Source organism: Gallus gallus, chromosome Z, assembly GCF_016699485.2.
Source record: "Gallus gallus isolate bGalGal1 chromosome Z, bGalGal1.mat.broiler.GRCg7b, whole genome shotgun sequence".
NCBI lineage: Eukaryota > Metazoa > Chordata > Aves > Galliformes > Phasianidae > Gallus > Gallus gallus.
Window position 1 is genome coordinate 61,732,606 of NC_052572.1, and position 14,808 is coordinate 61,747,413.

The 14,808-nt window shown below is 36.1% G+C and overlaps 1 protein-coding gene across 2 annotated transcripts in view; it reads right to left on the reverse strand.

Annotated features, from left to right (window-relative positions):
• The window catches only part of RASA1 (RAS p21 protein activator 1), a 61,526-nt gene that overhangs the window by 23,391 nt on the left and 23,327 nt on the right, over positions 1-14,808 (reverse strand). For both annotated transcript variants that reach the window (XM_424907.7, XM_046905700.1), the window contains exons 6-11: positions 14,220-14,251; positions 12,488-12,540; positions 11,650-11,800; positions 7,257-7,335; positions 4,380-4,500; positions 1,534-1,690 (exon numbers count right to left, since the gene is read on the reverse strand). In XM_424907.7, coding sequence (XP_424907.5) covers positions 1,534-1,690; positions 4,380-4,500; positions 7,257-7,335; positions 11,650-11,800; positions 12,488-12,540; positions 14,220-14,251 — 593 coding nt within the window. The remainder of the gene's footprint in view (positions 1-1,533; positions 1,691-4,379; positions 4,501-7,256; positions 7,336-11,649; positions 11,801-12,487; positions 12,541-14,219; positions 14,252-14,808) is intronic.

Consider the following 14,808-nt stretch of genomic DNA (forward strand, 5'->3'; position numbering starts at 1 on the left):
TTTTGTATACCACCATCCATTTGTCAGAAGCACTACCAAGTGTTAAATTACAAGCTATTTTAAATGACACTTCATTCACAACCTTCCAGTTTATGCTGAAGGAAATTTAGCTGTCCCAATCACTGCATTACACAGAATCTCATTTCTCTTCCAGTGGAATTTCAGCCTTCTGCTCTCCATCCATTTCACTGCCTGGTGAATGTGTCCATGTCACAGGATGGGGGAGATCAGGAAGTAACCACAGCTAGGGCTACTTACATCACTGCCCTCAAAGAAACAAGCAAAACTACAAACTTCACTGTACTTCTGAGAAAATGGCAGAAACAGTTTGGGATTGTTTTTCTTGTTTTCTTTTTTTCCTTCTTCGAGTAGCAGCAACTTAGGAGGAACTTTACCTTAGCTACATTTCCTCACTATCAGCTTTCTACAGTTCATGCAACCATGTATTTCCTTCTACCCACATTCAGAACCACTTACTGCCCAATTTCACAGCACAGTACTTCTTAAGTAGTCATTAAACAAACTGTTCCTTCTTTACAATGTACAAATGTACACCAAAGCTTTCTTCATAATTCCCAACTTACATACAGAAAATTTTAATAGTGTTTATTATGGTTAGTTCCATGGATTTTCAGAATTTTTGAGAAGAGTAGAAAAAATTTGGAAGAAAACCACCAAATATTTGTGGTTTAAGAAATACCAGTAGTTTTAGGGATCTAATATGGCAGTTTGTTTTGTTTTTAATAGCATTGTTAGCTACAAATCACCTTGAATTAGATATTAAGATAGATGAGATAACCAGAATTTCTATGTATGTGTTTTTCTATGTAAAATTTCCAGTAGAAGGTATTCATATTGCTTTCATATGGCATTAAACACAAATTCATGGACTTATAAACTATCAATAAGCAAATATGTAACCTCTTTCTTGTGAACTATAAGTAATAGCAGAAAGAGTATTTATTCTCTATTTCTTCATTAGTAATCATATGCTTTACAGTTGGCATAGTTTGATGAAAATATTACAGTAAAATAAGACCTCATGCAAAAATGGTCTCTGTATGTAGCTCTAACAAAAAATACTCATTTTAAATAGAAAGTTACTTACAAACTCTGCCTAACCAAGTTAACTTACAAATGTCTATCAAAGGTACACATATTTTGGAATTGATAAAATCCTTTATCTTCTCAATTCTTGGTTCTAACTGGTTAAAACCCTCATCATTAGTTCATCATTTCTCATGCATCTATCACAAAACATGGAACAATTATTATGCTCAGTATTCAAAAATGACAATGCAAAAGCTTTAATCATTACCACACCTTAATTCATAAAAAATCTTTAATTTAAAATACTAAAATTTTTTATTACAATTTGTTTAGGAACAATTACTAGCAACTGAGTATGAATGAATTGCTGCAATCAATACAAGCCAGCTCACTGGCAACAAACAGCTGTTGCATTGTACATGTCTCAAACTAACAGTCAGGTCATCTTGCTGCACATACAAGAATTATGAGCCAGCATCCTACCTGCCAAACAAGCTGTCATGTACTCCATAGACAGAACACACGCTAAGGTCTATTAGTCCTTTGGGTTTTGTGGCTCGTTTTTCACTTTCAAAATAAATAAGCTGGGCATCATTTCCCTCTAATATAAAGTACAAGTTTTTCCATCTTTTTCCTTTACCTGTAGAAAAGTAAAGCCAGAAGTTGACTGTTTTAAAGAAAACATCAATTTTGTAAATTAAGACAACAAAACAGAGCAGTTTGTTTTTGTCAAGCATCAAATAGAAGGACATTTAGCTAATCACTATCACAATGACATAGCTAATCACTGTAAAAGACCAACAAAAAACACTTTCTGACCTTCTGGTGTGTAGTAGATTATGTTGCAATGGCACACAGTCAAAGGCTGATATCAGCAAGTATGATATCCTGTCCTCTGGTGGGATAACTCCTTCTCTGACAAACTGCCCCCCTTCCCACAAGGAAATTTTGGCTATAAACTTGTTTTTTTACAATTTGGTTTTGGCAAACTTGCTTGTTTACAATCTTGGGACAAAGCACGTGCAAACCTAGCAGGCATAAAAAGACACCTGAGAGGGACCCCGATGGGTCATCATCTTCGTACTGTTGGTGGTCATCATTACTGTTTGCTAGTTCAAGACTACAGTCTCTGGACAAGAGCACACCCTCCCCGCATCTGTTTTCCAGCACTGAAGGCTGACACTGGAACTCTTTGAAACAGACCTTTTAAGCAATCTGGTGACCAATCTTTTTTTTGTCTATTTTTCTGACTCTCATTCCTTCTGTTTTCCTCATTTTTCTCTTTTCATTCTTTTTCTCTCATATAATTATTAAGAATTCATATCATCTATTTCGGTTTCTTAGAAGCTATATCTCATAATGTTGTTAAGTCAACGTTGTTAAATATTAAGATTATTTTGGTTCCTTAATGTCATATAGTTTAGCTGCACAGTTTAAGATAGATTCTAAGTATTAGAGCATCAGTATTTTGGGGATAATTGTAGCATGTAGGTTATTATGAAAACTGATGATTGAGCGTGGACCTCTATGCATCATTTTACCTTAATCTAACTGGGGCATTTGTGAATCTGGTCATCAGTTCCCTCCACTTACAGGTAGGATATGACAATCACACAAGGTAAAATACCAGTATATATAGTCAATTTTATGTAACATGTAGCTAAATCTAGACCATCACCACAGATTTACATACAGTTGCAATAAGTTCTTTAAACATCTTAATTTCAACAAGATTGAGCAAGCGCATATGAGCTGCTGGGACACAGTTCGTATGGAGTAGGAAGACTCTGTATCCATATAGTTAACATTTTATGTCCTGATTCTCTGGTCCAACTTATTACAACAACTTTTAATTAGAAAATGGACTCTAGACAAGAGAAAGCTACTCCTGAACTCTGAACAATTTGCAGCAGGAACATCAAAGCACCTTAAAGAAGTATGACCAAAGAGCAGAAATGGGAATTCATTATATGCAGATCTGAATCAGAATCACACACATATATCCACTAATTTGGCTACTTTCACTTGTTCCAGAGAAATTAATCTCTGACCTCCAATGGATGAGATCTTCCTGGAATTAATTCATATGTAAGTCACAGTATGTTTTAGAAAAAAAATGTAGACTTATCTTTATAGTGTGAATATGATAAATCCACCACAGCAGCAGTATGGTTTGGAAAACATGACAATACCATCCAGTTAATACACTGTCCACTAGATGGCGGAGAGATTATACTATATTTGTTCCATATGTGGCTATGAGCATCTCTCTACATCTACACAGTACTCCTGTTTGCATTTTCAAGAATCTCATTATCTCTTTTAGCCAAAAGGTTTTCACTTAATTCTCATCTGATTCTTCACTCCAGCACACCCCTCTACACCTCTAAAAATTAGTTTTCTTAATAGAAGAGATGCTTTCCCAATTCTGTCCAGAAATTCTGTGGCTTTGTAGATTTTTTTATTTCTCTTTTATATTTGGCTATATCTAAAATCATACCTTTCTTCTCACTTTTTTGCTTACTATCTGCATTACTATCTGAACTTATCCTTTTAGCTATGGACTCCCTCAACTGTAAAAACCACACTATTAATAGTTTTTCTCTTTTCATTACTGTTGATTAAAAAAACAAAGTAGAATTAAAAAATGTTGTAAGAGACTTGTTGCCTCAGAACTTTAAAGACTTCCTCAGTGGCTTCCCAACCACTCTGTCACAAGCTTATGTGTTGTGTGGTGCTGTTCTGATCAAAGTGCAATTCTTGTTGAATTCTTCAGGGATATAAATGTGAGTCAAGTCACCAACTTTTAATGTACTCATTATAAATTATGGTTGATGGTACCAGTGTTATAACCCTAAAAAAAGTCCCTATGTATCTCATAGATAAAAAAAAAAATTTCAATTTAAAATATGCAATCTAGCCTGCAATAACAAAACAGCTCTCATCTTCAATGATTGGATTTATACCCTTCTAACTTCAATCTAGCCTGTCTGCAAAAATATGAGTTTCAAATAAAATACAATCTTTTTTCCCCTCAAAATACACCTCATTTAACATGCTTGAAATCTACTCTTAACAAACATTCCTAATAGCTGTAATGTACTCTGGTTTTTTTTTCCTGAAAAACTGCCAATCACCTTTACACTGCATATAGTTACGTTTATCATGTTTTTCATATGCTACTTAGGAAACAGACTTTTTCATACTCTTTACGCATTTGCTCCATCTTGTTCACTTCTACTTTGTCCTTTCTAGTACCAGTTTTACATAGTAAGTTATTAAACATGCATCCATGATTGTTCCACAAAAAAATCGTAAGTAGAACTCACTTTTTTTCAGAAGGTAGCCTTTTTTGACAATATTTTTATAAAAAGCATCCTTAGTTTTGCGACGAATTGTATTGTAGATTTCTTTTCCATCCAATGTGTCATTAAACACTTGCTCTTGGTGCTAGAAAAGGAAGAAAACAACATATTTTAAGTTCAGAAATTGCTATTAAAAAATCACAAGCTTTGAAGGTTGCAACCAAGATCACCTCACTAACAAACTCTTTAGTATCGTGTACTACATCACTTTATTAAAATGCATGAAATGTTAATACAATACCCTCAACTAGAAATGCATTAACTATTTTCTATGGAATGATCAGATCAGAATTATCAAAGTAGTCTTCAATACAGACCAACTTTTACAAAGTACCACCTGTGCCTTTTTAATATTAAAGAGAAAGCAGCATCTCTCACAGCAACTTCTGTAAAACTTGTGGAAGTCTTGAAAATTACACCTATTTCTACCAAAGGTTTTCAGACAGTAATAAGAAAAAAAATTACTCTGAAGCTACAAGAATGGTGCAGATCACAAATAAAACTGACAGGCTTACAAACTTGCATACTCCCTTGTTAATATCATTAAAATTCACATGTTTTAACTGGGTAGAACTGTTACAGAAGACAACAGAAGAAAGAAGAAACATGAAACAGAAAAAGGATAAATCACACAAAGCTTTAAGATTTGTAAAGTCAGGAAGCAAATGGGAATGGCCAAAAACCATTCAGTGCCCCTTCAGTTAGCCAAGCCAAATTTGACCTTACCTACTAATCTGATCAGTAAAAGGTCTTTAGCTATAAGAAAATATGAAAAACTGGACTGTCAAGCAGTGAGAACAGTGCTGAGATGAAAAATAATATGAGAATTGGCTAGACATTAAATACTTTCCTTTTCTTCCTGGCTGTATATGAGTTATAGTTTTGAATAAAACAATAAAGGCAAGATGAAAAACACTTTGGTAATACTAACAGGAATTCCAGGACCCACAATGGAAACACCACTAAGATGTTTACGAACTTAAGATCTCTGTAACTATGCAAGAACAGCAGCCTTCCCATTGACATAGGATGTCCATCACACCCACACTAACTGTAAGCATGACTTCTGAACTTTTTTTTTTTTTTTTGATAGAACATAGACTATGATGGTATGGGAAACGAAGGCCACATACAGCCAAATCTAAAAAATTATCACTGGTCACTACATTTTTAAACAAAGTAAAGTCACAAACATGAATAATTTAAAAGCACATGAAGTAGTCTCATGGAAAATTATAGTCAAAGTAATTAACAGAAAAAATCAGTACAGGAACTGTAAATGCATATGAAAAAAAGCTAAAGCTTACTAACAATGTATGCCACAGTCCAAGAGGTGCTATAAAGCATGAAGAAAGTTTACTAGCAAAGTCTTCAACGATGAGACTCCAGATACACATTTGCTGTTTGTCCCAACCATGTTACTGAGCTCAAGCTAACAGCAGCAAACAGTTGGGGAACATCAGTGGCACAAGACAATCAACAATACAGGAAAGATTGGAATGATGCAGCATGGAAGTTTTATCTGTTGACACCTATCACTAGAAAACAGAAGACTATTTTGCCAAAACAGTGTTGTTAACACACCACAGTTTTGTCTACTGCTAAGCAGTGCTTGTACAGAATCAAGGGAGTCTCTGTCACTCACCTCACAGTGAGGAGCCCGGGAAAAGAAAAGAAGCTGGGCATGGACTCAGCTAAAACAGCAGGCCTGAACTAACTGAAGGGGCACTGAATGCCACGTTAACACCTCAATGACATTAAAACTGGGGTTGTTGTTTGTTTTCTGGAGCAAACGTTGCTCAGATACCAGCTGGGCAGCAGTCTGCTTGTAGGAAGTGGTGAGTGATTGCCTTTGCATCACAGGAACTGTGTATTTTTTTCTGCTCTTTTCTTCACTAAAAATGTGTCTCAACTCAGGAGTTTTTCTTTCTTAAGTTTTGCTCTTCCTAGTCTCTCTCCCATTCCATGAGATAAGGGAATAAACAGGCAGCTCTGCAGGTGCTTTGCTGCTCACTGGAGCCAGTCGACCACAAAAAATGACACAGATGTTATCACAGAATCAACATACAAATGCTTAGGGTGGAAGGGACCTTAAAGCTCACCCAGTTCCAACCCTTGCCATGGACGGGGCTGCTCCCCAGCAGATGAGGCTGCCCAGGGCACCATCCACCCCAGTCTTGAATGCCTCTAAGGATGGGGCCACTCACAGCTTCTTCGGGCAGCTGTGCTACGGCCTCACCATCCATTCACAGAAACACAGAATAATTATTTTATTTAAATTTCTAAGTTAAAAACGTATTTTACATGATATCGTGATACCATTTATATTAATGATATGGCTATTCTGGTCCATCATATTCAGGACAGATGAGCTTGCACTGGAATAAATCACAACAGAGTAGTGAAAAGAAGGAATGGTATGAGTAGGAATATATGGATCTAATATGCTTAACTTAGTGAGCTGACTAAGGGAGAATTATGGGATAGAACGACTTTCTGTGAAAGTGCAAGAGTGCTCCTGAATAAGTCCTGCAATTGTAATATGTTTCCTCTGGGAGGAGAAGAGCACCAGACACTATAGATTGGAGTGTACTGTGGTTTCCCCCAACACAAGATTAAAGCACAGCACTGCTCAGACATGGCCCAAGCCTGGGGGCACAGATCAGAGGATGAACACTTCAGGGCAAAAACAGAGCTTATCATATTTTCTGTTGACTACAAGACAACTCTAGGTAAGTGAAGGCATATAAAGATAAAACTAAAGAAACATCCATTCTTATATTATAAATAGATTTGATGATGATCAGGGTCTTCAGCAAATGCTGAGAAATGAAATCTTACCTGCATTGGAACAGGATCTTTAAGGTAATATCCTTCAACAATTTGTTCTTTTCTATAGTGCTCAATGATGTCAGCAATACTGTTTCAATAAGAAAAACAGGATTTTAATATTAAACTTGTTAGCTTTTCCTGTGAAAGAATTTGCTTTTCCATTCAAATCACAGAAAAAAAATTCTCACAATTTTAAAAATTGGTGTTAAATATCAAAAATCTCATTTGTAGCAACAAGAATTTGCTAATACAATAAATCATATATGTTATGAATACCAATACTAGGTTGAACTCAGCAGAACATTTTATTTTGTGGCTTAACATGCCAATATTTTTTCCATATTCAAATAGTGCATGCACATTACCAGCTCTCCCAACAGGCCAAAAATTGTTATTTCATTGGCAAGAATTTTCTAAGTCTTCTACTAACTAGGGAATGGGGATGGTAGACACTGCACTGATCAAAGCAATTTATTTCTAGGAGAAGAGAAGCAAAAAATAGAATAGAAGGTTTTTTAAGAGATTATATTTAGAAATCACAAAGCTTTTATGTTGAATGAAGTATACAATCAGTAGCACTCCTCAGAAGACTGCATCCTAACTACCAGATTTAGATGACAAGTTGGAAGGCTCAGGAGAGAAACAGTGACAAATAGAAACTGATATTCAAGGTAAGAGTGGCTTTAACTTATTTTCGCAGTTACTGAAATTTAAACTGTAATAAACATGAACGATGTACACGAATATGAATACAAATGAAACACTCATATATAGAAAAATCAACCTAGAAAAAACAAGAATTTAATAAGCAGAAAAAACATAAACTGAATGTGTTTCCTCACTCATAGTTTGCTGGTGTGTGCAGATGTAATCTAAGCAGTGCAGTGATCACACTTCTTGACTTGTTATGAGAGAACAGCACATTGCCCAAAACAGAAAAAATAGTTTACTGTAAAAATACTGTAAAAATCTCCAGAACATCTCAAAAAAGCAACAGCGAGATACCTTAGTTCTCCTGTCCTTCTTAAATACAAAGTACATACTTTATAAAAAAAATGCATTGTTTCATATATATCAGCTTTATAAAATGACTTGGGTTAGTAATAATAAATAATTTTAGATCTTATTGAAATGTCATTATCTACACATCATTTCCTGCATAAAAATTTTAAATTTACCACACTGCACAACAGGATTCAGTCATCGTATCTAGCATATAATATAGCTATTGCCAACATCTTTTTATAAATAAAACAGTATTAATTTTTCTCATTAATCGAATCATGAATACCTTGATTGCCAATGCTTCTTCTCCTTCCTTGGTTAAAAACACAGGAGTTCCTCAACATAAGAAGCAGCAGCTAACTTCTTCTAATTTTGTAAAATGGACTGAAAATAAATTCAGCTGTGTTTGAGAACTCATCTGGTAGTCTATCACAGACGAGTACTTTTTGCCTTGATGGAAGGGTTGCAGACCTGGCCTTACCCTCTTCTTCTCTGAGGTGAGTACAGTTCAGGTGGCCATGTATATGCTTTAACAATGATGCAGCTCAAATGCTTAAGGAACAGAAGGTTGCAAGACACAAGGATACCAAGTACCCCCAGACAAGTACACTAGAAAAAGTAACTTTGCAAGGATGAGAGTTATCCAACTTGTAAACAGTAAAGCAAGACATTGGACTAACTACCAGACTAACCTCAGGGACAGGAGAACAGAAATATTTCTCTGTTTGACAGCAACAAATGAACTACTAGATCCATAATAGTCTGTATTTTCAAAGACTGAACAACTCATCAACTGGAAACAAAAATATTTTCCAAACAACTAATCAATTTTCAGATTATCTCATCTCTCAAATCTCAAATTCACTCTAAAAATGTTGAGTCAGCATTTCTGATCTTCTTTGCAACGGAATCACTAGTAACAAACAAAAACCCTTAATTTCACTGGTTCTGCCATGTAGGTTGAATTTAGTACAGATAGCTGGAAAGGACAGAAGAAATGGCTTGACACATATCTCCTATCACATTTTCTAAAATTAAACAAAAATTGACATCATTTAAAACAAACAAAACCACAAAAACAGTGAACATTTATGAAAGTTTTCCACAGGCCCTCTGAACATGGAATGTGCTTCTGGAGATCACCTAGTCCAGCCCACCTAGTTCAAAGCAAGGTCAACTAAGGCAGATTGCTTTGGATCCTGGTCAGCAGTTTATCCAAGGGTAAAGATTCCACAACTTTCTGGGCAATGTGCTTCAGCGTTCAATCATTCTTTCAGTGAAAGATGCTTGCCTTACATTTAAATGGAGTTTCCTGTGTTTCATTTTTTGCTCACTGGTTCTCATCCTGCTGCTATAAAGCATCAATAAGAAGTGCCTGGATCTGTCTTCTGAGCTCCCTCTCAGCAGATACTGATGCACTCAAGTAAGATCCCCCTAGGCCTTCTCAAGGTTAAAGCAAACTCAGCTCTCTGAGTCTCTGCCTGTATGTCCCAGACTTCACAGTTTTGCTGGAAGCCTACAGAACCTGGACATGGCATTCCAGGGTCTCCAAAACCAACAACTAACCTTACGCTGCTCAGTTTCAGAGACAGGATCAAATCAGACATATCTAAGATAGTGTTGCTCTATGCTGGTAACTGCTAATTTTACAAATGAGAGTTCCTGACACACAGCAACATCACCAACGCAGTTAGCAAAATCACCACAGTGATAGGTCAGGCTGGGATACAGTTACTTTTCTTCACTGCAGCCTGAATGGTGATATGTTTTGGATTTGTGACTACAACACTGTGCTGGTAATATAATGTTTGTTTTGGCTATTACTGAGCAATAGTTTCAGCATTCAGGCTCTACTCTTGCTTCCAACTCTATCCACCTCCTCACCAAGTGGGCCAGAGGTGGGCAAGATGCCAGCAGGGGCCAAAGCCAGGACAGCTGAGCGAAATTGACTAATGGGATATTCCATACCATATGATATCATGCTCAGCAATAAAAGATGAAGAGGAGGATGAAGAGAGAGACATTAAAAGGACAGCAGAGGGTAGAACCCAGCTCATAGTGGGACACCTAAGAGTACCATCTCACTCTCTACCCTCAGAAGATCAGGACAGAATGTGAGAAAACTTATAAATAAAGATAAAGATAGTTCAGTAAGTGAAGTGGCAGGGAGAGAAGATGTAAGTGGAGAAGAAGATTCAGTGATGCAAAGGCAAATCACTCATCACAAGCAGAATGATGGCCAGACAAACTCTGACCAACTACCTTGGAAGAACGGACACCCCTTCCTATTTCTATTCCTTAGTGCATCTCTTTGGTCAGTGTAGGTCTTTGGAAAACAACACTGTACAAGCACCACTCTGCAACAGCCTAAGAAACAGAGTATTTATCAACATTTAATTACAAATCCCAATCATGGCACCATATGGTTGGTGGTAAGAATATAACTAGCCAAACTCAATACAGCCACTAAGAACTGATCTTGTCAGTTGTTCCTTGAAAATGTACAAAGGCAGTTAAAGGAATAACTTGTTTATCTTCTCCCAGTATCTACACCACATATAATGTTATGTACTGGGACCTTCAAGTGTATAGCTAAAAGACCGACTGGTTATTCTGCAGAGCTGATATTAAGAAATGAAATAATGAAAGACAAAAACATCCAAAGCTACATTTTAAGTAACCCACAAAATTCTCTTTGACCCCTAAAATTCCACAGAATAAGAGAACACCTTGCATTGGAAAGGAATTTGAAGACCACTCAGTTACAATCTACTGCCATGGGCAGGGCTACCCCTGGCAGATCAGGTTGCCCAGGGCCCATCCAACCTGGCATTGAGCACCTTCAGGGATGAGGCACCCACAGTTCCTCTGGGCAGCTCTGCCAGTTCCGCACTACCTTTGTTGTGATTTCCCATATCTAATCTAAATTTATCTTCTCTTAGTTTAAAACCATTGTTACTACACTCCCTCATAAAGAATACATCTCCATTAACTTTGTAGGCCTAGATTCAGCCTCCTCTTTTTTCCTCTTTCACTGAGGACGATCTTTGCCACCTAGGTACCAAAAACTGAAAAGAAGTTTGACAAGGACATTGTCATAACTTAGTACTGCTTAATGTTACAATCTTGTTTTCCATTAAACATCATAGAAAGAATCCTCTTCAGCTAAATGTAATTTATATACAAACTTCAAGTGAATTCAGCATTGGAAAAAAAACAGAAGTCATGCACAGTCCTCAAGAACTTTTTTGTTTTTAACTATTAAGCAAGCTAGGCAAACTATTTAGTATGCTGTTAAGAAAAGCAGTCAACAACTCAGTAAACAACTATCAGGAATAAGATACAGAAATCTTACAAGAATATAGAATAAACAATTTTTCTTACTGCAATAACTTACCTATTATAATACCTGCCTCCCATCATAAACTGATTGTTTGCTGTAGGACATATTTTAAATCGCTGAATATTTTCACTGGTCCGAAAATAAAGTGAATAATCACCGGGTGTATTATCTGAAGGTCTCACAAGAAAACTGCACACCTGGCCAACTGAAAAGATTTCGTAGTGTTATTTACTGCTTTTTTTTTCCTTTTCTTTTTTTTTTTTTAGTATTACTTATAAACCCTCATCAACTTCTGTATAAACCAGCAAGAATTGCCCACTTAAAAGAGATACAAAGTCAATGAGTCAAGTTCCATGAGTGACCTCAATTCAGTTCAGTAGAACTACCCCAACAACGTTAATGCAAAATTGTTTAGCTGTAGATGGCAACCTTCCTACATAACACCATTAAAAAGTTTGATAATTTGTTCTCAAAAATTCATTTTTCTTCTTATGTTTGAAGCATACTATTTTACAGTAAGGGTCAGAAATCTTGACGTTTTCATTTCAGTAAGTATATCTTCTTTGAAAAGCCTTTATTGTTTTAGACCAAAAGAAAATACAATATCTTCTCCTGAGAAAATCTCCTGATTTTTTTTATTAATGTATTAATCGAAAAATATTTCATTATTTCAATCAAGATTATTAAATTAGCTGTACTTAAGAATTTAAATATATTTAACACTCATAGCCTTAAGAGTTTTCTTCCAGTGTAGTATTCTACTGAAGTAACAGTCGCAGCATCTGATCAAAGACAATCATATATTCACGCAGGAAAACCCACAGGTTTTGTCAGACAATGCATACAAGGGCTTTGCGCTACTTAATTACCACTATGTCAGAAATAGAAGTACCTGTCATCAGCAAATTGTAAGCCTCTTGTTTGGAGATCTTCCCATGGAACCATCTTAACAAAGATGAAGAGAAAAATTAGAAAGCAAGACCTCTTTTTTCGTTGTGGTGACATCCAAGGCTCTGGCACCTATGAACTGATCTTTACTTTAAAAGACCTAATGCATAACAGATGAGATAAGATTATGCTACTCAATGCTACTATCACACCAGCAGCATGAAAAAGGTAAGATTAACAGGCACGTAAGTTATTTTCAAGAAAAAATGTCCAACACGTGGAGTTGATGTTCAAATCTGACTGCACTTAGAGATTTAAAAACAAAAAAACCAAAAACAACGTTGAAAAGGTAGCTAACTTAACAGGCACTATGCAAAGTCAATCCCATACAGGAATTTCCCCAAATCATGAAATCAATAAGGCAAAAATAAGGAGGATAAACACAGCAAAGGGAAGAAAACAAACAAACAAACAAAAAAAAACAACTAATTTTGCCAGAAGCTGTGGAAATGAAAACTAGGTTTTTCTGAATAAAAACTGATTTAATGTAGAATCTTTTATGTTCTGCAGAACCCTCTGTCAGAGCAACATCTTAACACATTTCAGTAGCCCCTGTCTAGTCTCAGCCTGATACCAGCAAAGAACTGGCATTACAGTTTAGGGCCAGCACATCACGTGCTGCAACTTAAGACCTCATTCTATCCTTTAAAGGTAATCTAAAAATATGGCCTACAGTTCACTACATTTACATTGGGCAGGGTATGGAGCAGAAGGCTCTCATGCATTAAAAATAAGCTCTATTGCTAAATCTTTTTTTCTGTACAAGATTTAGAAGATGTTTTCTTGCTACTGGAATATTTGAAGGAATGCTGTCTCCCCAGAGTTTCTCTGAGTACTGCAAATATCTGTACACAGAGTCAACCTCCAAGCATTTATTACAGATTTCTTAATACATAAATAGATGTTCCTGTGTTTTTGAAAGCTCCCTACTGCCAAACCGACTAGAAGAACATTAGGAAAGAGTAAGCAAACTAAATATCAGAGATGTTCTTTTGCCAGTTATGGTAACAAGAAATGCCTTCTTCAGCCATCACCCTCCTGGAGACTGCAGAGAGGACAAGAGAGATAGGAAGAAGCAGACGCAGTTACCACAAGCAAGTGCAGGACAGACAACATAGACAAGGCTAGAGATTTTCAGAAACTGGCTTTGGTCTGTACTACTGAAAACAATGCAACTATCAGCAGCTTGCTGTATCACTACAGAGTTAAGCCTGAAATGCATCCACTCCAAAAAGTTTTCAAATACTGAAGGAAAGGGCACAATTATCACACAGCCTTGGGTTTTCACTTTTAAGAGTTATCACATGGAGATAATGAAGATAAGATGCAATTATTACACCATCATTCTACTGGTACTTTGCTCTATCTCCACATCTACAGCTGAGCAATTCTCAATAAGGCTACCTCCAAAGCAAACACTGCCTTCACTCCACTGTGCATATTTTAGCTGAACATCATAATACAAGATTCATGGAAGATTTTAACCCATTACCAGTAGACATCACTATTACGAGTCTTTAATGTCTATTTTCTACATATCTTCAGCAGCTGAAATAGAAAAAAAAATTCTAAGGCCAAAAATAAGTGTCTTCTGTTCACCCTTCCAAAAGCCAGGAAACATCACAGCTGAAGTTATATTTTATATTTTTAATAAATAGCAAACAAAAAATCCTTACATTTTGCCTTCATGTGGATCTTCTTCTCTTCCCTAATGAGAAAATTGACATATTAAGTGCATGACAACAGTACAGGTTAGTTCAGAAAATAAACTTCATAGGTTAAAACCTTCTGTAAAGAAAAAAAAAAGAACTCTAGGATACTTCTGAGGTAAAAGGGCTTACTGCAGCTCTAGGAAAATGAGTTTTCCTCTTTGTTCACTAAGTGGAAATTCAGCCAAAATACGTTCTTTAAGACGATCCTTTCTGTCATGTTTCAAGTCCTTCTTTAAAGGTGACAAATTTTAAAACTCAGCTTTCCTAAGGTTAGTTTAACCAAGAATATAGAAGACTGCAGTTTAATATTCTAGTACTGCTGCCACATAATAACATGAATCTCTGAAAAGTAGCTGCAAGTAACTATGCTATTAGCAAAAATACATGGACTTCACAAGAAAACATTATTAGTACTCCAAAGCAATGCTGAGGTTAAAAAAAAGCTCTTATTTATTTAGTATTTAAAACATCCTTTAAACCCTCTTTTCCCTTGCAGTAACTCAATTATCTGCAGGTCACCTTGTTAACTTTTTGAGTTCTACCAGTCTACGTA